Source organism: Salvia hispanica, chromosome 2 (genome assembly GCF_029641045.1).
Source record: "Salvia hispanica isolate PSC_SH4W2 chromosome 2, Shi_PSC_v1, whole genome shotgun sequence".
NCBI lineage: Eukaryota > Viridiplantae > Streptophyta > Magnoliopsida > Lamiales > Lamiaceae > Salvia > Salvia hispanica.
This window is the reverse complement of record NC_142693.1, coordinates 62635394-62659060: the sequence shown is the minus strand read 5'-3', so window position 1 is coordinate 62659060 and position 23667 is coordinate 62635394. Positions and strand designations below refer to the sequence as shown.

General features: G+C 35.2%; 2 protein-coding genes across 3 annotated transcripts; one reads left to right on the top strand and one right to left on the bottom strand.

Moving 5' to 3' along the window:
• The first annotated feature begins 7457 nt into the window (after nucleotides 1-7457).
• LOC125200621 (nucleic acid binding protein) lies at nucleotides 7458-14522 on the top strand. Of its 2 annotated transcripts, XM_089065485.1 has the most exons (8): nucleotides 7458-7792; nucleotides 8691-9412; nucleotides 10417-10588; nucleotides 10664-12101; nucleotides 12311-13231; nucleotides 13313-13394; nucleotides 13935-13982; nucleotides 14106-14522. In XM_089065485.1, exons 1-8 carry the CDS (start codon nucleotides 7513-7515, stop codon nucleotides 14307-14309), a joined length of 3867 nt encoding a protein of 1288 aa, XP_088921611.1. In that variant the 5' UTR covers nucleotides 7458-7512; the 3' UTR covers nucleotides 14310-14522. The 2 variants fall into 2 exon arrangements, with proteins under 2 accessions (XP_088921611.1, XP_047954257.2); XM_048098300.2 differs by having other exon boundaries at nucleotides 10417-12101.
• Nucleotides 14523-22460: 7938 nt separating this feature from the next.
• LOC148932867 (uncharacterized) lies at nucleotides 22461-23380 on the bottom strand. Its single transcript, XM_089065265.1, has 3 exons — nucleotides 23222-23380; nucleotides 22851-23061; nucleotides 22461-22504 (listed from the first exon to the last, which is right to left on the bottom strand). Exons 1-3 carry the CDS (start codon nucleotides 23378-23380, stop codon nucleotides 22461-22463), a joined length of 414 nt encoding a protein of 137 aa, XP_088921391.1.
• Between the last annotated feature and the right edge of the window lie 287 nt (nucleotides 23381-23667).

Genomic DNA, 23667 nt, shown 5'->3' with positions numbered 1-23667 from the left:
TATCCCTAAATAAATGGATCCATGCATCTTCCGCCTGATTTAATTAGTAATTATTGCTATACCCTAAACATATGATTATGTGACTGGTTTAAGATTAAAAACATGCAAGTGCAACACCTAAAAAACATAATTGGGGGATTGGAAGAACGTGGAAATTAGTATAATGATGTTGAAAGATAGATAACAAAAATTTAAGTATGCTTTTTTGGTGATGATCGTGGCGATGAGTATGACAGTTTTGTAGCAACAAAATAACATAGACGACAAAATTCCGCATACCTCGCTCTTTGTCTCCATATTTGCCTTAAACCTAACCTATGACAACCCTTCTTATCATATCATTGCTATATATCAAATCGAATTAACTAATTGATGAATGACGTTTGGAACTTCTTATTCGACTTGAAGCTGTTGTGGGACCATTAATTTTTGGTGGATAGTAATATTTTTGTTTTCGCGTGTTTGTTTGGTAATTTTTTTCTGTAGTTGCTTGGGATAGATTGTTTGTTTTTAATCTGTGCGTCGATTTTGTTACTGTTCATTTGATGAACTTATCTGTACCATTACTATGTTGTTTGTAATCTTTTTGGTTATAGTGTTTTGTAACGCATCAGAAATACATCGAAGAATGAAGGTTTTTATTATGACTCCAAATAAAAAAATAATTAACTACGTCCCAATTATACAAGTTGTGTTTCTCAAGATGTAATTATTCAATAAAATGCTTCAACAAAATAAACCTCAATCCCACCATAAATACTAGTAATATTAGTTTTAATTTTTACGAAATGATTTTGGAAAAATAAAAAATTCGCATGTTTGAGGCGTTTACAACTTTCAATAGTTGGAATCAAAATAAAATCCAAAAAATCAAATATTCCGTAGTACGTTTTGTTTAATCAATTTCGATCAAGATAAAATCACATGATGTAAGGTGTCGTCTTCGAATTCGTTTCATCATTTAATCTTATTATTTTATTAGATCAATCCATGTTGGAAATAGAAGTGTTTATTATGTAGTGGATCTAGTATATATTCTATTAATTCCAACTGTTCACAACATGTAGATTAGGGGTGGGTAGGTACGGTATACCTTACCGAAACCACCATACCGTATACCTTACCGTAAATACGGTAAGCAAAAAAGTCATACCTTTACCTTACCAAAGTTTTCGGTATACCGAACTTCGATATACCTTATTTTCGGTATGACGAATTTCCATACCAATACCGTATCTCATTTTCGGTATACCGTACCGAAGTTCGGTATACCTTACTTTTACAGTATACCTGACTTTCAACATCAATTAAAATAAAAAATTAAAGTTTCTAGAATATTATTTATATTTTATAATTTTAAAAATAAATTAAATATAATGTATTCATAATTATATTTATATTTTATGATAGATTTTATAATTTAAAAATATATAAAATATATTTTTATATATAATTGTGTTTATATTTTTGTGGTATATACCTTAGTTTACGGTATATACCTTAATTTACGGTATATACCGAATTTCGGTATGCAGCGGTATACCGCGGTATTTGAAAATTCATACCGTTACCTTACCGGAATCTTTCGGTAAGATATCATACCGTACCGAAAGTCACGGTATACCAAAAATTCGGTATTTTCGGTATTTTTTCGATACGATAAGGCCGGTATTTCGGTATTTCGGTATTTTTCCCCAGCCCTAATGTAGATGTATCGAAAGAACTCTATATACATAATTACAATAAAAAAAATTAATATTCGAAGTATTAGTGTACGTCTCAGATGATATACTAGATAATTAAAAATTAATATTCTTGCGTGATCATTTTGAGATATTTTTGTTAATAAACAGTTCGGCTATTTGAGGTAGTTATATATGTTATCTCAAAAAAAAAATTTAAATGATTATTAATCCCATCGCACATAAAATTATAAATCGATGTCGGAATATATAATATACTCAAATTATATTATGTATGGGGTCGGAATTATTTAGTGTTTGGGCTGGCTTCATGTTTATGAGATTTTAGGAAGATTCATATCCATCAAAATAGTATTATCTATGTGGTTAAAAATGTTGGTGGACATTAACACATACATAGTGAACTTGGGATTATGTTGCAAGAAAAAGCACAATAATAATATTTGTATATGACCAAGGGGGGAGCTCCTAGCTAGCTGTGATATCTCATTTTTTAAACTTTAATTCATAATAAATTAAAAACACAATTAGTTTCTTAATTAATAAATCAATGTATATTTAAATTAGATGAACTTAGTCACCTTTGATTCCGCCGTTCCTCCCGTTTCAACTCTATGCGTCGGAGAGAGACTCTCAATTCCCACAATATGGATTTTTATTTCTTTTTCTATGAATTTGTTACTAGGTATTTGAATATAAATATATGGAGTATTTTTTATAACAGAAAAAGGCATACAACAAAGTTGAGAGCAAAATTAACGTCATTGATTAAACTTATCTAAATGGCACAAACACAAATGAATTAACAATCACTAAGGTAAAATCTACGTAATTCAAAGCGAGAAATACACACCCAATAACTAATATAAGCATAAAACAAAAGGGTAAACAACGGTCATCGACTGCACAAACCAAATATTATAACATTAAGGGAACGGTTCAACCGGCCGGCGGTTTACGGCCAAACTGGCTAGTTTATCAGGTTCAAAACGACCTGATGCTCAACTGGATTTATAGTGCGAATCGGACTGAAACATGCATCAGTTTGTGGTTGAACCAGTCAAGCCGGCCAGTCCAATCCGATTTTTAAAGAATTGGCATCAACAATTTAAATACTTATAAATGGATGGGGAACAATTAATGAATTTACTCTTTGTATGAGTACAAATAATGAATTTACTTAACCTAGGATATGAACCTAACTCTTGTAAGAATTTAATTAGTCAGGAATCATGAACAACATACACATATTTAATAAAAAATTAAAACGAAACTCTATCTAGGAAACTTCTTTGTAAGTACATCAATTTCACTTCCACTGCACGAAGCCCCAAACAGGAAATTCTGTACTGTATTAAATAATGTGGGAATAATATCTAATCATCTATAATTCCATGCCATTTGTCCCTAATTAAATAATTAAATAACTAAAGCCCTAGAAATCAGATATTATTCCATCTCTTAAAATTCAATAGGGTTCAGTTTGGCCGGCTATGCACGACTGGGCTTAATTAGGACCTAACCATCAATTATTATATAAAGAACTAAATTAATTATGATTCGAAGAATGACAGCTAATTATCCTTTTGATAAATTTAGTTTTACTATATGGGAGTGGAATATAAGCAATGACCACAGATATGATGAATTTTTTTTATTGTTGTTGGTGTTTATTAATTAGTTGGTTTTATTTTTTGTTACCACGGGTATGTTTTGATTCTTTTATTATTGTTGGTGTTTATGATTAGTTGGTTTTATTATTTCATTATTTGTTAGTTTTTGTATGGATTTTTTTTATGTTATCGTAGTTTTTATGTTTGAATATAATTGCCAACATTTTTTATGGACTATATCGTTGAGTGGTACCACCTGTAAAATACTATAAATAATTTAGACAAATAAATGTATTTCGATTTTTTTTCAAATTGAGAAAATGAAATATATAGCATGTCCTTAACTAGCTTTCGAAGAATTTCAAGGGCCATTAATATAATTGAGGAGGTGTTATGAGTTAACATATTTTGTAGTATTGTATTTTATCTAATTCCCTTAAGGAATGCATGCATTTAAAAATAGAATTGTAAACTGTTTAATTAGAACTCAAACTATATATCAATGACATACCTAAAAGAGAAAATAAAATACTACGATGACTAGATTAAAGCATTAGCATCTGTAGTAAGGTTAAATATAAATAAACTATATGGACCACGCTAACAATAATATATAAATAAATATTCGATTAACGATGTGTCTTTATTAAAAATAAATTAATTAATTGTTTATCCCTTTCGTCAATCAAGAGCCAGTCTTCAGCCCTATAGTTATGCATGTAATTTTATAAACTATGCTTTAGTTTATATTTATCTCTACTACCAACTTTATTATTGTAGTTTTTCTACTTATTTAGTATGGTCTTGAGGCCATATATAATCATTGCATAGATATTGTAAATTAATTGTATATAATATCTTATGCCCCTACACTTATTTAGCATGGCATTTACTATTTATATCTTAAGATTTTTTATATGAGTAGTAATACACGTACATAATAAAATTTTTATGAACTAATTTGAAATGTATAATACATAAAAACTCTAATTATGCATATATAATTCAAGTATATTTAGTACTCCCTCCATTTCTCCTTAATATAAGTGTTTCATTTTCTGTACTCGTTTTAAAAAAATAATGATAAATAGTTAAAGTAGAGAAAAAAATAAAGTAATTTAAGAAATAAAATAATGTAGAGGCGTTTCATTTTCAGCATTCGTTTTTGCAGCTCTACATTATTCTTTTTCTTACTTTATTTTTTCTCTACTGCAACTATTTATATTTCTTAAAATGAGAGCAGAAAAAGGAACGTCTTTATTAACATTTTAACATAGAACGTGGAAGGATTAATACTCAAGATTAATATAGTCATATTCCTTCTCATATTTTGGTACAAGTTTTTTATTTTATCCAATATGTTGTTCACGGTTTTATTTTATTGCTAAACTGACAAAACGGAACTTTAATGCTTAGAGCATCCGCAATGCTGCGGATTTCCCATTGCCCTTCCCCCCGTTGCCCTTCCCAACAGACTTCTATAATACGGACATTCCCAAAGACTTCCCGCGCGGACTTCCATAATAAAAAATCACAAATATGCAATTTACAGAATTAAAATTTCGACACGAATATGGGAAAGTTCAACGAGCTGTATATATAAATTTTTAATTAAAAAAAATAAAAAATCGGGTCATCTGCGCCGGAAGTCCACGTCGTCGCCGCAATGGCGGACGTCGGCACGGACGTCCCACCACAGCCGCGCCCCTCCCATGTCCGCAAGCCATATCCGCGTCCGCCCCTCTCCGCCCTAATGGCGGACGTCCTGCACGCCCTTCGCCGAAGCCTCTCCGACATCCGCCAAGAAGGGCAGCATTGCGGATGCTCGTATTCTTTCTTCATCTATTTTACCTCAAGGGCATTGTTATCCTTAATTTAAATAACGTTGAAAACAGTTTTTTGTCTTTTTTGTGATAATACATTCTACTACTACTATATTTAAGTAGTAGGAGTAGTAATTTTTCACATAGATACGGCGTTAATTTATTAGTTTATGCAGCAATTAAAGAATAATTGATATTTACTTATTTTAATGCCATTGAAATAGTGTGTCATTTAGAGATAAGTTAAAGGAGACCTCTTGAACTAATCATGGATTGGGCGGGTCAAAAACACACCGTCTCGAATTTTAAAATACAACTATTTAATCAAATCAACCAATTAATAGCATAATTAATAATATACACCGAATAAATATTATTAACTAATCACTGTATATTTTACTAATGCCGCCATATTATTATTATGTTTATGGATTATATATGCTGTACGCATATTATATTCTTATGCAGCAAAATATATACTTACATTGATTCTATATATATTGATTGTAGTTGTATGTGACCAATTTTTTTTTCAAAAATGCATTTATGTATAAAATCTAGCTGTTCTGGATCTCTCTTTTCTAACAGTGACAGGATAATTAATTAAATATACAATCGTCGGCACTACAATAAATATATATGTAGTGACTGGAAAATAAATATGGGCGGTGTGTGTATAATAAAACCGACGTACTAATAGATATTTTTTCAAATTAGCATATAATTTAGGATTAAAATTGACATTTATATCCTTAATTTAAATATTACAAATTTAGAAAGTTTTATTAAATGGGGAAATTTTCAAAATGACGTTGTTTTAAAGCTTATTCTTTGAAAAAAAAAAAAAGAACTCAAGCTTATTCTTTGCTTTTTGGTGGTTTTGGTGTTGTGAATTAATTGGAATTGTTATATAGTGCTGAAAACTTTTATGTTGAAGAAATAGGTGTATCCCTTTTCACTAAAACACCACATCTCATGCAATTATCACATTAATCAAGCAGGTAAAGATAAAATGATACTTCTACAATTGTTAAAATGAAATTCAATTTGCTTAAATACTTACTCCCTCCGTCCCCTATTAGGAGTCACTCTTTGACCGGGCACGGGTTTTAAGAAATGTAAAGAAAAGTTGGTTGAAAAAGTTAGTGGAACGTGAGACTCATTTTTTTATATTAGTTTTATAATAAATGTGAGTGAATTGAGTTGGTGGAATGTGAGACCTACTTACTATTTATGGTAAAAATGAAGTGTGATTCTTAATTGGGGACGGATCGAAATGGAAAAGTGAGACTCTTAATGAGGGACGGAGGGAGTACAAGTCAACTCGAAATATGAAATAGTGTAAAACAAGAAAGTGACGTGGGCCAACAATTGATAATTGATAATTGATTTGGGCCAGATAAATTAATTTAGTATGAGATTAATTTAGTATCCAATGTGATTTTTTGTATCCAAAATTTGGAAATTGAGTTGGGCCTAAAAAAATTATTGACCCATGAGTAGTCTCCCGGGCCATATCAATTAATGGTCCAGATTCTGAACACGATTCTCTACTATTCTAAAATTTATGGGAGTTTATTATTTTTCTAAATTCTTTATCTAACCACTTTAGTAATTTTTTTTATTTAATTTGATACTGTCAATAATCTTCCATCTCATGAGCCACATAGGATTACACTGTGAAAGTAGTTTAGTAGTCTTTCAAGTTCCAACGAATGATTTTAGAAGATGTCTCAGGTGTGTTCAATCCACGATGCTCATAATTAGATTCTATATTTTTCGAGTTTCTAACCTAAAGTTTGATTAAAAATAACAAATAAAATAAGATATAGAAAATAGAGAAGAGAGGATGGATCGAATCCACAGAAGATGTATTAGATGATTCCTTCCGGTTATGATTAGAGGTGTCAAATGTTTACGGTTCCGGCAGTTAACCGCAAAATCGTAACCGTAATCATAATCATGAGAATTTACTCGAATCAAACCGTTGATTTAGAACCATGATTTGGTTCAGATTCGAAAATTTTCGAACCGAAACCGTGCTGGAACTGCAAAAAACCACTGAAAGCCGGCGGTTCAGAATCGTGAAAAAAAAACGTAAAAAACTGTCGGTTCGGAACCGAAACCGAAATCAGCGGTTTTGAAACCGAACCGCAACTGGTTCGACATTTCCAAAATCAGAACTGGTGTAACCGCCGGTTCTAGAACCGTGGGCACCTATAATTATAAATTTTGATCACATTTTAAGTTTTTAACACAAATGACATATGTGGCCTTGATTTAGTTATCTGCATTTAATTATATTCTCATTTATTTTTAAAATTTTTCTCCTAAAAAAACTGGGGCAGGCGATTCTCCCTCTTCGATTGCGCCATGGCCGCGGCTGAGCAACCGCTCAAAAAGAGAAGATTTTACGACCCACCTCCATCATCTCCGCCGCCGCCACCTTCCCAACCACAAGAGCCGCCTCAACGGCCACCGACCCCGCCGCCTTTGTCTCATGATGAAATCGCCCGGAGGCGGCGGAACCAGGAAGGAATTCGCAATGTATTTGAGTGCTATAAGAAAATCAAGCTGTGCATCGACCGGAAGGATAAGCATCTGACGCCGGAATTGGAAGAAGCTTATCACTCTTTGATCACTGCCGCTGGAGGTTGGGATTTCACTATTTATGCCTCATGTCGAGTTTTCTTCCCGGATCGAATTTTTAGGTTTTAATTGTGTGTTAGAAGCTAAATCAACGTATATATGTTGTTCTATTCGTTTTAATTTTGGAGCATCAGTTTAGAGTCAAAATCTGAACCTTTTAGGGTTTATGGCTAATTGTTTCCCCAAAGGATGATTTGTGATTAGAATTGAGCTGCAGAAGTCGTTTCGCACTTAGCTCCCAATTGGAATAATCTTTGGGACATAGTTTTTGCGATTTGTTTAAAATTTGTAATCATTTTTGCTCGTTTTAACATCTGGTGAAATCTACATGTTTTGCCTGCTGATTTAGTTGATTAATCTTGTGTTATTAGAATGTTTTCTTGTACTTTTAGTATGGATTAGGTTCTCTCTCTTGTTGGCTGTCCTAGATGTTTGACATGCTTTGGCTAACACCAATGAGTAAAGGCTGCACGATTTTTAACGTATTCAGAAGATTGTGACTGTTTGCTACTTGGATTGAACTGCTTGACAAGCAACTAGTGTAACACTCCCCACTTACGACCGATATGAGCAATAACTAGTATTTGTATAGAGCTATAGGTAGAGAGAATGGTTTAACTGATCTTCCCTGGTTAGAAAATGATGGAAGCGTTTGTGTCTTACTGTCTTATGAAGACTTATTGTGTCCATTATATTATAAAATCTGTTCCTCATAAGACACCATTTTAATGTCAATTTTTTGCATGGAAAATTTATATTTTGTGTTCCTAGAAAAGTTATATTTTGTGTTCCATGAAAAATATTTTGCATGGAAAAGTTATACACTGTCTACTACAGCAGTCCTATTGTGTTATGTTCCATGGTTTGGTAAAGCAAACACTTATCACTTTACTTTGATGCAGGATGTGCTAGTGTACAACGTCTTGTAGCAGAGTACATACCACGTTATGCTTCTTTTTGCCCTGCTGCTCTTGAAGCTGCTGGGAAGGCTCTCATAAATATGCATAACCAATGCATCACCATGATTAGTGGGGGAGAAGACATTGATGGTATTGCTTTTGAGACTGCCAAGGCCTGCATATTAGGTCTGGTTGATGTATGTCGAGCTGCTGCTTCAGAAGTTATTCAAAGGATATGCTCCATTGTTTTTCATGATGTTTTTACATTTTTTGTCTCCTCTTTTGAGGGAAAGAGTGTCTTTGATGTTGTTGACCAGAGTGTCCTGAAGATTTATGATGTTGCCGAAGCCATTTCTGATTTCAAGCGCAAGATTTTGGAGGAACATAGTTCAATATTACTGAAATTATCTAAGCTTCGTGGCCTATGTTTTTTGTCTATTCTCTTTCGCTTCCCCAAATATTCACTTGTTGCATTCTTTAAACTTTTTGAGTCAATGGAAATTGAGGGAATTCAGAAAGGAAAGTACCTTCTTCATCAGTTGACAGTTGAATTGGATTATGTTGGCTCTTGTCAACTGGATGAGAAAAATGGTGAGGAATCAGGCGAACATTCCAGCAGAATCAAACGTCAAGAGACTGATCCTGTTAATGAATCTCCTGCATCAATTGGGAATTCTTTGCCAAATCGTGCTGATCCCTTATTAAAGAACTGCTTATTGGCACTGGTAATTGTCTTAATCTTTAATTTGTATAGTTCTTTAACAGATTAACAGGAATAAACTTTAAGGTCTTTATATAATGTACTAGCTGTTGTTTCTATGTTATTCTAGCACTCGGATCAGTAGATAAGACCTTTTAGACTCGTGCAAATAGTGGAAATCTATGGGGTGGACTGATGACGTCGGATGTATTCTTCTGTTAGTGAATTTCTGAGTTAGTATTGCTTTGTGATATTCCATTACAGAACTGGCTCTACCAGTAGTATCAGACTATCAGTAATGATCTTAAGGATCATTCATCTCCATTTGTCTTCCGGTGAATGTTCAGAACATTGCAGAGTGGGACACTAACTGAAACTTTAAACCTGACAGCCTTATTGAAATTCTAGTCTGGTGTCTATATATCTAATATTGGCTTTATTCTTGTTATATGGCCATCAGAGCTCAAATTTATTAGAGTCAATCTTTCTTGTACCATTTCATGGGACTTGTGAAGCAAGTAAAACTAATACCCTAGGCTACTCTAGGAGGCAGATTTTATTACATTGGTGCAATATACGTCTATGGTTTGTTTGAAGTGTAGAACCGCTATTGCTGATGAAGTGAAATTGCTATTGATTTACTGGGATGGGGATAATATTTCCATAAAAATAACATCAAAATCCTTTGATATTTCCTTTATCTATTACTTTGATAATTGGATTACTCAATATGTATGGGGTCAAATTATTGATTCTCTGTAAATGATCAGTTCTTGATGCAGTTATTGAATATATGTGACTTGGAGGCTAAGAAAATTATTATTTTGGTTTGATTTATTTCCTGGTTAGAAAGAATTTAGTAGAAGGAAAAATAACTTTCTTAGCCTCCAAGTCATATATTCTATCAGTTCTGACTGTAGAATTATGCATGTTTACAATTTAGACACTGCAGCTGGAAGTGGTCTATTGGTGCTTCAGAGTGTTAATTCTTTTTTTTTTGTGGCTGCATTTGTGGTCTTTGTTTTACAGGTTCTTAGGAAAGATCCTTCACTCAGAAGTTTGATATTTTCTAGATACAGAATGCTTTGCAATTCTGTTTCATCTGAAATTGTTTCTGATATAACCTCTGGTCTAGAAGGAGTATTTGAATCATTTGTGCAACAAGTAAAAGCAGAAGACAGTCAAGTAGATAATGTTGAGGGTAACTCCAATTCATCTAAATCTGTGAATCAGTGCTCGGTTGCTAGACCATCTAATCAACAAGGTTCTCCTGTAGTTTCAGGGAGAGATTACCCCGATAAACATTCAGGCAGCCATTTGAAAAGGGGAAGCATAACAGTAAATTCTGGAAGTGATTCTTTCCCTGGAGAATTGAAGTCCATGGATCATAATTATGGGGACCCTGGTGATATGGCCAGTGGTAGAATGTTCATGCAAAGGGAATTGTTGAATAGACAATCTTTCTCACCTAGAGCGAGAACACCAAGGGATTTAAGAAGTAGTTCATTTAGTAATCGAAGCCATTCTGCCCAAATAGAGAGGAGTCCAATTTCAAACATGGATTCTACACCTACCTTAAGATCTTCCAGCGGAGCTGCAAATTCTCCATTTGAGTCTCCCAAGCAAAATGTTCCTCCACCCCATTCTTCAGGAAACCATGCAATATGGTACTCCGATGGAGACCCAGCTGCTATGGACATATTTCCAGCTTCAAAACAACTCTGGTTGGGATCGCTAGGTCATGATGTGTCTGAAATGCATATAAGGTTTCAGTTTGAGAAGTTTGGTGTTATAGATCATTTGCGATTTTTTCCATTTAAATGCTTTGCCACTATAGAGTACAGAAATCTGATGGATGCTTTAAAGGCTAGAGAAGTTATGCGGGGACGTTCTCCTTGGGGTGCCTGCCTTCGGATAAAGTTTCTGGATGCAGGATTTGGAGCGAGGGGGTTTATAAATGGTACAGCTGTTGGTTCAAGCTGCCATGTTTATGTTGGGAGTGTTCCAAGCATATGGGCCAAGGATGAGATGGTACATGAAGTTAAAAAATTACTCCACAAGGGCCCTCGCATGGTTATTGATCTTAGCAATGAAGGTGCATTGCTGATGGAATTCGATTCACCTGAAGAAGCCACCGTCTCAATAGCTCATTTGCGGAGGCACCGCAAGGAAAATAGTAATTACTATCCACATCCCTCTAACACAGGTCCACCTAATGTAATGATGCATGCTGAAGCAGCAAAACCTGGTCCTCCTTTTCATCACAATGACACAAGAAATGCTTTCCCTTCTAACAGCATGATTGGATCACCACATGCTCAACCTATGCTCGAGAAACCTCCTGAGAGTTACCTGACAAGGACCTCAGCTTTGCCTTCTTTCCTTCAACAGTTACGTGCTAAATATAATATCAGTAACTCTCAAGGGCCTTTTGAGAATCATGCAACAGCTGCACTGATGCGAGAACAAGAACGAGTTCCGACAAACATGCTTTGGATTAATTTTCCAAATAAAAACTCTCCATGTATCACTGAGGATGAGCTTTTGGAAGTTTGTAACCTTGCGATTAACAACAATGGATCTGTTCGCGTGAGTAGACCAAGTATGCCCTCAAGTTCCAATTGGTTGGTTGAGTGTAGTAGCACAGATACAGCAAATACTTTATTCAAGAACTTACGAGAGTGTCCTGGTATTTTTTTCCAGATAGATTTCAGGTTTGACACTGTACCAAGTTTCTGCTCCGCTTATATATGTTTCAGTAATTTAATTGGTTTCCAGCATTTTTTATGTCAGATAACTAGGATGTATGAATTTCAGTGTCGGAATATATTAAAGTGCTTGCACCTTGTCCATGATTGCCATCTGTAAGCTTATAATTGCTATCGCCTATCCTGGCTGACTTGTGCACATATGTTTGTTTCAGTAATCCTGCGATGCACCATGGCCCTGCTCCTTTGGTGAGACCCGACCTGGAGCTTACATCACCAAGAATGAGTCAGGAAAATTGTGGCCCTCCGATGCAACCTGCTTTTGCATTCCAGCCTACATGGACGACTGGAGGAATGATGGAAGTTGGCAGACCTGGTGCAGTTGAACAATCATGGATGTATGGAAGACCAGAAAGTGGAATGCATTCTGGAGGAAGTATCACCACTGGACAAAATTATGGGCCACCCATTCCACCACCACAGCCTGCTCAAACATCTTCATTCAATAGACCTGTGTATCCACCTCCTAATAGTTTATGGGATGCTCGTGGGATGGGTCACCATCTGCATCAAAACCCAATCCATTCTGCTGCAATGCATGCTAATTCTCATACTAATGTACAAGGCCCGCCTTTTTTACCTGCTTCTGTGACCCCACTGGCACAGATCCGGGGAAGTTCTGCAGCGCCATTTGATCAGATGTTCTCTGTGCCTGTTGTACCTCCACCATTATCTTCTTTACCACCACTTCCACCTCCACCTCTTATGCCTCCTACATTACCTCCTCAATCTGATTTTCGTCCTCCATTGCCTCCTCACCCTGAGTTACAGCCTCCACTGCCTCCAACACCTCCGCCTCTGCCTCCTCCTCCACCTCCGCCTCATTCCCAGCCTCCTGCATTTCCTCCTCCACCACCTCCACCTCATTCCCAGCCTCCTGCATTTCCTCCTCCCCCGCCTCCTAATTCCCCACCCCCACCATCTTTAGCTGCCAATCCTGACAGTTTTAGGTTGTCCTCACTTAATCCTTGGCAGGGGATGTTGAGTAAAAGTGGTGTTTACTACTGTACAATACACGCACAAAGAGCAGATTCGGATATCTGTAGCTATTCAAATTCCGTTGTGGAGCCTGCAGAGTAAGGATTTGAGTCTTGTCTTAATTCACACAGAAAAAGACAACATTTATTGTTTTTAATTGTTTTCTTATGAATGTGCAGATGGCCTGCGAAGTTAGATATGACAAAGCGCACTGACTTGCGCCATGTAAAATCAACATTTTCTAGTACTCCCCGTCACAGAGTGAGTTACTGGTCATTCTTCCTTCATGTGCATTTTATCTTATCTGCTGAAGTATCAGTCTTGCTCCATATTACTGACCACCCAAATATAGCATTTAACCAGAGAAACTTTGTCGTAATGTTGTTAGTCATCTTTCTTTCTGTTTGAAATTGAAGTTAATGGTTCACAGATTATTCTTTGTTTTAGTATTTGAGATTACTCCATTTTGCAATTATATGTTGTAACTTGTTTAGGTATACAATTAAAGCACCAACCCACCAAATAATCCACCTTGAACTCGCACGATACTAGTTAAATAAGAGCTTAACTTCTGTAGAAAAGTTCTCGCACGATTTACCTCATGCAATAGGCTATGTAATCTGCTTAGTTAAATAAGAGCTTAACTTCTGTAGAGAAGTTCTCGCACGATTTACCTCATGCAATGCTTAGGCTATGTAATCTTCTTGATTAATCATAGACATGCTCATTAGTTGATTGCAATGGGTGCATTTACTGGAATTACTGAACGATCTAACACTTTTTGTTTCTTAATTGCTACAGAAAGAAATCTGTTGGCTGCTTCCTTCGTCCCATGGTGATCACAAGGGTGTAAGTTGGATCTTCTATTTTTTCCATTTGCCCCGTTGTCTAAATTTTACTTCATCAATATCTGAATAACCAAACCTAAGTGTGTTTATTTAAGTAATAAAAAATTGTAATTCTGTTGTGCAGCTTCACGATTTCATTTCATACTTGAAGCAGAGAGAGTGTGCAGGAGTAATCAAATTACCAGCATCAAAGACAATGTGGGCAAGACTGCTGTTCATTCTTCCATACTCGCCTGAAACATGTTCGTTTCTCTCCATACCCCCGAACCCCTCACTTTGCTTGATTGGTTTGATTCTTCCTAAAGATACAAATTCTGAACTATCATGATGCTTAGCAACAAGAAGGAAACTAGAGTGCTTTTTTTTTTGGGATAGTGAAGATGTGAGTTCTATTGTTTTTCCTTTAATATGAAAGAGTAGTTTTTAGGTGATGTTAGATTGATCGTATTTGTTAACTTATAAGGCATAATTTGTGTATTGTACAATCTAGTCTTTTACTCCCTCCGTTCTATAGTAATAGAGTCATTTTGCCATTTTGATACGTTCTATAGTAATAGAGTCATTTTGCCATTTTGATACGTTCCATAGTAATAGAGTCATTTCCCTTTTTAGTAAAAGTCAACACAATTTTCCACACCTACTTTACTCTCTCTTGTTTTTTTCTTTCTTCTTCTCTCAACCTTTTTCCATTTTTCACTTTATTTTCCCTTTACTTAACTCATCTAATACAATTTTTCTTAATCTCCGTGCCGAAAAGAAACGCCTCCGTTACTATGGAATGGAGGGAGTACTATATAAGTTTATGAAAAGCCTGGAATAATTCATCTGGGGTTTGCTAATGACTAATATTAGCCCAAATGCACAATAGCAACAGTTTCCCCGTTATGATTTTATGTACATTACTTTTTCGATGGTTACATTGAAATTTGATTTGTTTCAAAATGAGTATTAAACATTATACTTTCTCATTCTTAAGGTAGGTAGTTGAGTAGTATTTCTTTTTGGATTGTTTTTAGTTGAATCATTTCCTTATTTTTAAAAAAAATTATCCTCTCACATATTTTACTTTCTATTAGTTTTTCTTACTTTATTATCTCTATATTTTCTCTCCTTTTTAATCTTAAACATATCAATTGTCTAAAAGTTATGTGCTCAATAGAAATGATCCACTATCTTCGGAGTGAATGAGTATTTTATATTATTTGTGATTTAATTAAAATCACAACCTTTTCCATTTACATTAATTTATTAAACTATTTTAAACGCATTCTTTATTGGTTTCCCTATTAACCATCGTGCAATAAATTTTTAAAAAAATTCACTACTTTGTTTGGTTGCAAACTCAGAATTACTGTCCAATCCCAATTAGTTTGAGGTCTTGCGAGTGATCCAAAAGAAATTTGTATGAGCTTGATCTAAAGCTGATAATATCGAACTAATATGCAGTCGACAATTCTAACATACTTTTCTTGTTTTATTAAATTAATTTAATAAACTATATACACATATTCTTTATTGGTTTCCCTATTAACCATTGTGGAGTAAAAATCTTGAAAAATCAAACACTTTTTTTGTATTACACTCCTTATCTTACAAGGGTCCTGTTTAAAAAAATGGTGGTTTAAAAATTAACGGTTATAGTTTAGGATCTTGGTTATCGGTTAAATCGAATTAAACGAAAAAATTGAAATTTTGATTTTAAAATTTATATATATAATTTATTTTTAAAAAACTCAAATTTGTAAAAAGAGATAAATACCTAATCCATTTATAAAGTTACCATCGCCTCTACAAAGCAAATGAGGAATTATTTACTGTGTTTCGAGTGAACGACGGTAGACTGGAGACGCATGCATGGTTGCGGGAGTTGCGGAGAAGGTTGAAATTAGGTCATTGTGAATGATGGTGATGGCTGGCGGTAGGGAATGGCGGAGAAATTATATGTAGCCTCCCTTATGTAAGTATATATATACTTTATGTGAGCATCATCTCATTTAATGTATGTTTAATATTATTTGTTTTGTTTTATATATTTAATTTAATTATAATATATTACTACAAAGGGTTAATAGTATTTAAATAATTAAATTTGGTCAAATTCTAGTTTGTACTTTGATTTTTATTAATTTTAGGTGATGCACTCAAATTGTAGGAGTTGGGACATGTGAGTTACAAAAGATAACGTCCTTGGCTATTTCTATAGGTGACGTGACATTGGGTTTAATACGAACAAACTTTTTGCACACCAATTAACACCTTCACTGACCCTAATCGGATCATATCTGTTTCTTTGAGTATTAAGGTAGGATGGATAAATGATATGATATACTCCTCTGCCCCAGTTTATTAGTGCAATTTAATTAGAATATACGAGTTTTAAAAAATTGTTAGAGTATGTAATAACTGAAGTGAGGTAGTGATTGTTGAAGTGTGTAATGATTGAAGTGAGGTAGTGGAAAGTCTGACCCTTTTGATTTTTTGAATGCTTAAGATTTTTTTTTTTGTTTTATTTTTATGAAAGTAATGACATTTGAGTGTAAATTTCATCAACAATGAGGTTATATTTTATGTTCAAATATGATAACTTCTAAATGATACTCTTAAACTGAGACGGACAGAAATGACAAAACATGACTTTTAAACTAGGATGAAGGGAGTACTATCTTATACGAGAACCATTCTCATTTGATAATGATTAGTTTTTTTTTTTTTTTTAATACTCCAGTATATTGTATGTTAATAGTATTCCATCCGTTCCAAGATATTAGAGCTCTTTCTTTTGGACACAGGAATTTATGAAATACTTGTTTAGTAACGTAAATTTTTACTATAATTAGAAATGACTTAAATATGTTCGGACACTAAAAAGAGATAAGGGTCTAATATCTTGGACGAAGGGAGTATAATTTGACAAATAAATAGCCAAGGAACGATGACTTCTAGGTCTGATCGGCATTGGTTAGGTGGTGACATATTGTCTGAATGTAAGAGACATTAATTGCGCCATTTATAGAAATGCAGAGGGAATTTAAGTAGGTGTAAAGATGAATAACACTGAAGTGCTATAAAAGCACAATCAATATAACTGTTATTAAGTCACCTACGTTCAAAAGAAAAGACAGAAGAAAAAGAATAAAAGTAAATTTTTTTTGTCAAAAACAGTATAAAAAGGACTTCAAACATGATTTTATTATCTAGGACTATATGTGTTAATAAAGTTTATCAGTAATCACCGAATGTCAAAACACAATTTTTCATTAGATTATTTACGTAGTTTACTCTTTTCTTTCTTTTTTCTTTTTTTTTTTTTTTAGTATAGCATTTTAACCTTATTTCCCTATATGTTTTCATTCTCATATTTAAATATATATAATCTGATTAAATTGTTTTCATGTTGCATTCATACCATTTACTGTATTAAACATTTGAATAAAACCTATATGAATATGTTCTACTTTTAATAGGTAATTAATTATAGAAAAGCACAGCTCTTAAACTAGCCATGTCTTTATTCTTCACTTAAATAACTTCATCCTATCATCTCTAACTGAGACCTTTATTTTCTCAACTTAATCCTTCAACTAAAATTCAAGTCATGAATAAATCAATTCCCCATTAAATTTTTTCCTAATTTTCGATCCTTTTGATTTCGACTTCACCATATATGACAGTTTATTTATCAACAACTTCATTAATTTAAAAAACACTGACATATTTCAATTTTGCATAGCTGAACTTAATTTAAACATAATTAGCTAGGTACATTAAGCAAGGTCCGCAATATTTAACCTAGATTTTTCCCAAGATTTTAAATTTTCATTTATCCATCTAGAAATGGATTTTTGGTCAGCACCCAATATTCCAACCTCTACCTTAAATTTCAAATTCCAAATACCTAGTACTCCTTATAGAATAAACTATTATCATCATAACATAATTAGGGTTGCACTCTGGGCCCGTTTAAAAATATCCAACTTCACATCAAGTAATTAACCGAACGTATCTTAAGCTACAATTTTCGAAAATGAAAGCCAAATTATGGGTCTTTATTAATACTTTAATCAACGTTTTCAAGCTCAATTCATTTTCAATTAAGTAAATTAAGTAATTAAGAACAAACTACTATCAAGTATAAAAAATGGGGCAATGCGACCCTTTCCCTAAACTCCACCCAAGGTAGAATTTCTTCCATTTTAATTAGACTACAATTTCAATTTCAAAATTTCTTCCATTTTAATGGGGAATGAGAGAGTTACTATTCTCTATCACATGGAGCTAGAGTGTGTATTGTGTGTGCATTCAATCGCGTGATGTCACCACCAACTTTTTTTTTTTTTGAAATTGTCACCACCAACTTAAATACTCCTAATGTCTACATTTGATGTAAACATTAGTTTGATATATTTATATGTACTCTATAACTCTATTTAAAGTCCCACCACACACATTCTTAAATGTTATAAGTTGGTATAGTAAATAAAAATAAAAATAAAAATATTTATATATTAACAATAAATACTCCATAATTTATATATTTGTTCACATATTCCAATGAACTCAACTTCTAATAAATCAACTAGAATTCTCGTGTCATGCCCATTTTATAGTGGCGCGTATCAGTAAGATCATCCATACGCATGGATGTTCTAGTGGGCGCTCTATTGGTTGGCACATTAAAGTACTCCCTCCGTTCTAAGGAAGATGACCCCCTTTTTTGGGTGACACGGGATTTTATGCAAATTTATTTTATGTGTTGAGAGGAGAGAGTAAAGTAAGAAAGAGAGAATAAAGTAGAGATAAAGGTGTTTCCATTTTAAGTAATGGATCATCTTAGTTGGGACAAACTAAAAAGGAAAGTGAGTCATCTTTAATGGGACGGAGGGAGTATCTGTCAAAGATTATGGATGTGGGCCCGGTCATACTTTTATTCATTTTTAACTTTTTGCTCTTTTGCAAGAGCACAACACCCACATCTATGTTCTTCCGCAAGAGCATGCTCAAGGGTCCCACATTTCTATTATTCAATTTAAATAAAAATAGTTCCACAATATTAAAATGCATTAAAAATACCCGAACTACTATTACAAATTACAAAAAAAAAATCAAAATTACATAATTAAAATCCTAAAAATTGAAAATTACATATTTAAAATCCTAAAAATTTAAAAAATTACATAATTAAAATCCTAAAAATTGAGGTTGAGAGAGTTGTTTGGTGTAATGTGATTTTATGTGTTGAAATGGAGGTATTTATAGATGACAGTGTAAATTTTGGGATAAAAATAATGAAAAAGCAAATTAAAAGTGTGGAAAAAATGGATGTATTTTATTGGGAAGTGGGATTTTTTTTATTAAATCTGAATATTTTAATTTTTTTTTGAATTTTAAAAAAAAAGATAAATCAACGACCAATCAGAGAATGTTGGTTGCGCATGTTCTCCCATGCTTTTAATCTCTCATTGACTTCATAGGGTAAACCTCGAATGACCGGCGGGGTTGCATGACTTGTGCTCGATTCAGCTTCATTATCGGACCAATCGCCAACTCTTGTACCTTCATTGTGAATAATCATGTTGTGCAAGATAATGCACGCGTGCATGACATTGGCGATATAATGCATGTACCAGGAACGAGCTGGGCCTTTCACTATTGCGCAACGTGCTTGACGCACACCGAATCCTCGCTCCATGTCCTTCCGTGCAGACTCTTTCCGCTCTGCAAAAAGGCCCTCTTCGGATCCGTTGGGCAGGAGATCGTCTTCAAGAAGACTGGCCATCTCGGGTATATGCCATCGGCTAAGTAACATCTCATATGATGTTGTTGTCCGTTGGCAGTGAACTTGATAATCATACCTTGACTCGACTTATTTTAACACAAATAATACCTGCAAGTGTACGGGGCTGTGTAGCAATTAGCAAGCAAGAGTATCGTATCCCACAGAGACAATATTGTATCAACTCAAGTACCACGAACAAATTTTGATAACTATCTAGACAATCCAAAGAGAAAAGGTTTTGTTCTAACACTACTATAAGCATATAACAAAGAAAAAGGAATTAAAAGTAACAAGAGGGAAAAAAAAACACAAGCAAAAAGGTACCACAAAGAGGACATTAGAGTTTTGGATCCAACTACAATGGAATTGTCATGCGATTGATTCAACAACTTCGATTACTCATTTTATGTCTCTAGGGTTACTAGGAAAGTCACTAGTCTAGGTTGAGCCCCTCGCGAGTGTACTCACCCCGTTGATTAACCCTTAATATTGAAGTCTCCTTCTAATATGTTTAGATTAACTCCATAGAACAAAAGACTCAAGCTCTCACTAAGGTTCCCCTCTCTCGAGTGTAGATTATCAAAGTGATGCTCACTCTTTTATCAAACCTAAATAGGTGTCTCTCGATTACAACTATAAAGGTAAATAAACCCAATTGGTAGCTAAGCAATTGAATTGAAAAGGCACAAGAATGAACAAAGGAATCACAAGACTAAGCAATCAAAAGAAGTCCTTGAATTAATCACAAACACCCATTGTAGTCTTCACCAAAACTCCACAATAAAATTAGCTACTCATGTTCTTCATGAAAACCAAAACAATGGATTCAATCAAACACATAAAAAGAAAGCAAATAGATACTCCTGTGGAACGATTCTATGGTTTAGAGACTCCAATCTCTCGATTTGTAGTCTTCAATCTTCAAATCTCTATTCAAAGTGTTCTTGGGGAAGTGTAGTGTGTGTGGTAGGTGGTAGAATGTAGAATAATAAACCTAGATCCCCCTTTCCCTTTTCTTTCGTTCAAAATCAGAAACGGCTGAAACGCCCTGATAAGGCTAATTTCATGCATCGGTTATGTGGTGAAAAATACTTTATTTTACTGGGTCTAACGCAGTTTTTAAGCCAGGTGTGTGAAGGAGACGCTAGATCCAGGAAGAGCTGGAGGCAATGGACTAGCGAAGGAAAATGAAGGAAAGTGAGCAGAGTTGAAGAGGAAAAAAATGGCTAGACGAAGAAAGTCAATAGCTGAGGCAACAAAGACTATTCATACCTCGCTGGACCCACTTCAACGCCAATAAATAAAGGAGCATGCAGCACACGCGAGATAGATGAATTTGCTCTCAGCTCACATACTCACACACACACTTGGGAAAAATGGGAATTCTGGGGTAGTTAAGGGTTTCTAGGGGTTCATCTTCGGCGAAAGTCAGTGGTAACACCGTCCTCACGGAGGGCGAAGAAACAATCTGTTTACATTCAGCTTTTCGCACCTTTATTCCGTCGAACTTCATCGTTTTGGAAGTCAATTTGGTTGTTTGCTATTACCGTTATCTATGCATTTGGTTTATGTCATGATGGTGTTTATTTTGTGTTGATTTACGTTGTTTCTGTGTTTTTGAGGTTTAATTTCAGAAGTTGAATGTTATTCTCTATTTTGGATAATTCTGTGCTTGATCTGGGAAATAGGTTGTGGATCTGAATTGTTGTTGTTGATCGGTGGTTGTTTGGCGAATCTGTAGCTATGGGTATGCTTTTGGTCGGAGTTTGTGTCGGATGCTTGGATCCGGAGTGGATTTAGCATCCGAAGTTGGATCTGAACAGGGGAATGGATTTCGAACTTTTTGCTCTCTTTTCATTTTACTTCGTCTAGTAGTCGCAGATCTGCTTAGTTTTAAATTGTTCTTCGTTTAATTGCTTTAAATTCAGTCTGCTTCGTTTCCGATTCACGTTCCATCTCTGTTTCTACTGAAATTTTTATGCAAATTGATTGGAGAAGATGATGTCGCTGTTAGTTGGTACTTTAGTTAGTTGATTTTCAGCTTTTCATCCGTACTTTACCTTTTCAGCAAATGGTCCCCACCGTCAGTTCATTTCCCAGGTCTAGGTAATTTAGAAAATAGTTTCTTAGATCTAGTGACTGTCTTGTTTTTCCAGTTATATGCATGATTTCTGTTCAGCCTAGATCTAGCTGTTAGCGTAGCAGATTTCACTCCAAATTTAGTTTAATCTCCTCAACCCAAAAAATGCGTGGCAGCAGCCAACCCAAAAATAGTCCCGAATCCTTGAGCATGTTTAATTACGCATTCATCTCTGTGGGATCGATCCCTACTTCTCTGTGCTAATTTTAGTATACGTGGTTGAGGGTTTTGAAGCGATATTCTGTGTGTCCAACGACCGAGATCTTCCAACGTTCCGTGAGTTCCTAGACCCTGATTTCTAGTGGATTCGCTGGACCTAGGAAACTTGTTATTCCTTTCTGTGCATGCAGTCCCTAAACAAGAAGAAAATTCCCAAGCTTCACGCCCATTGATTTAAGTGACCCAGCTGGGTGGAGTTTTTACACTCCAAATTCACCCAGCCGGGTGACATCTTTTTACACCTCTCTGGACTTCCGACGCTGCGGAACAATACCCGGCCGGGTAGAATTTCTTAGCTGTAAATCCACCCGGCCGGGTGGTATATTTTGGGGCCTCGCTGCCTTCTAAGCTTCCACACCCGAATTTTCACCTTCTTTTATCTGTTTGCCTAAAACACTCAACAAACAATAAAACCCAAACAGATAGAATAATTGGCTGGAAATAAACAATTCAAGCGATAAACTCGATATTAAGCACCTCAACAGACCAATTAAATCGATTAAAACATGAGTTTGTCATCAGGCCGTTGCCATTGCATTGCTCAGTGAAGAAACTCAACGTGTTCAGTACATTGATATCGTTGTTTGACCCCACCACGCCAAAGTGAGCATGCCAGATCCAAAGACGGTGGTCAACAATGGCTTCAAGGATCATCGTCGGGTGGGTACCCTTATACCCACTGGTGAATTGGCCTCTCCACGCTGCCGAAAAATTCTTCCATTTGCAGTGCATACAATCAATGCTCCCTAACATTCCTGGAAAGCCGTGCACCCTATCGTGCATCCTCATTAGGAACTGGAAATCTTCGGCATTCGGCTTGCGCAAATATGTGGTGTCGAAGGCGTCAATCACACCTTCACAATATTTTTCCAGACACTCCTGGCCAGTTGTATCCCTGAAGTGAAGATACTCGTCGAATATGTCTATCGTGGTACCGTAGGCCAACTAACGAAGCACAACCGTGCACTTCGTAAGCGGGAATAGACCGATTCTATTGGCCGCATCTTGCCGTTGCTGGAAGTACTCATCGCACGCCTCCATCGCGCGAACAATGCGGAGAAACAGTTCTCACGGTATCCTAAACCGTCGGTCCCCACCGTGGCACATCGGCAAAGTAGTCTTCGAACAGGCGTTGATGAGCTACTATGTGCTCTCGGTGGACGGATTTCTGGCGACGGATGGGCCTCGAGACCTGCTCTTTGGCTTGCTCTTGCTCCTGTATTGCACGAATACCTCTGAGAATTTGGTTCCCAAAAGCAAACATTGCGCGTTCCATAGCCCAACTTATATCTTCTCCGGAAATCATATTGGAAATGTGAGTGAAAGAGAGATGTTTGATTGGAGAGATGTTGTGTGAGGGTTGAGAGATGTGTGAGTTGTGCGAGAAATGAGTGAAAATAAGGTATATTTATAGATAGAAATTAAAACAAAAATGAAAAATGCGTCAAAACGAGTCACTCGTCCCCGGGTGCGATCGGGCATCGCGTTGCAATGGGCGCCCGAGTGGGACGACCGATATTTCGGTCGTTTCACTTGCGTGCCTGCAATGGA

What these genes read in the sequence shown, in the direction of transcription:
- LOC125200621 (XM_048098300.2), top strand. Translation starts at nt 7,513, where the DNA reads ATGGCCGCGGCTGAGCAACCGCTCAAAAAGAGAAGATTTTACGACCCA. An exon ending in CTAGTACTCCCCGTCACAGA is followed by an intron (nt 13,395 to 13,934) that starts GTGAGTTACTGG and finishes TAATTGCTACAG; the next exon opens with AAAGAAATCTGTTGGCTGCT. An exon ending in CCCATGGTGATCACAAGGGT is followed by an intron (nt 13,983 to 14,105) that starts GTAAGTTGGATC and finishes TCTGTTGTGCAG; the next exon opens with CTTCACGATTTCATTTCATA.
- LOC148932867 (XM_089065265.1), bottom strand. Translation starts at nt 23,380, where the DNA reads ATGTTTGCTTTTGGGAACCAAATTCTCAGAGGTATTCGTGCAATACAG. An exon ending in TCGAAGACTACTTTGCCGAT is followed by an intron (nt 23,062 to 23,221) that starts GTGCCACGGTGG and finishes GTGCTTCGTTAG; the next exon opens with TTGGCCTACGGTACCACGAT. An exon ending in AATGTTAGGGAGCATTGATT is followed by an intron (nt 22,505 to 22,850) that starts GTATGCACTGCA and finishes TGAGTGTTTTAG; the next exon opens with GCAAACAGATAAAAGAAGGT.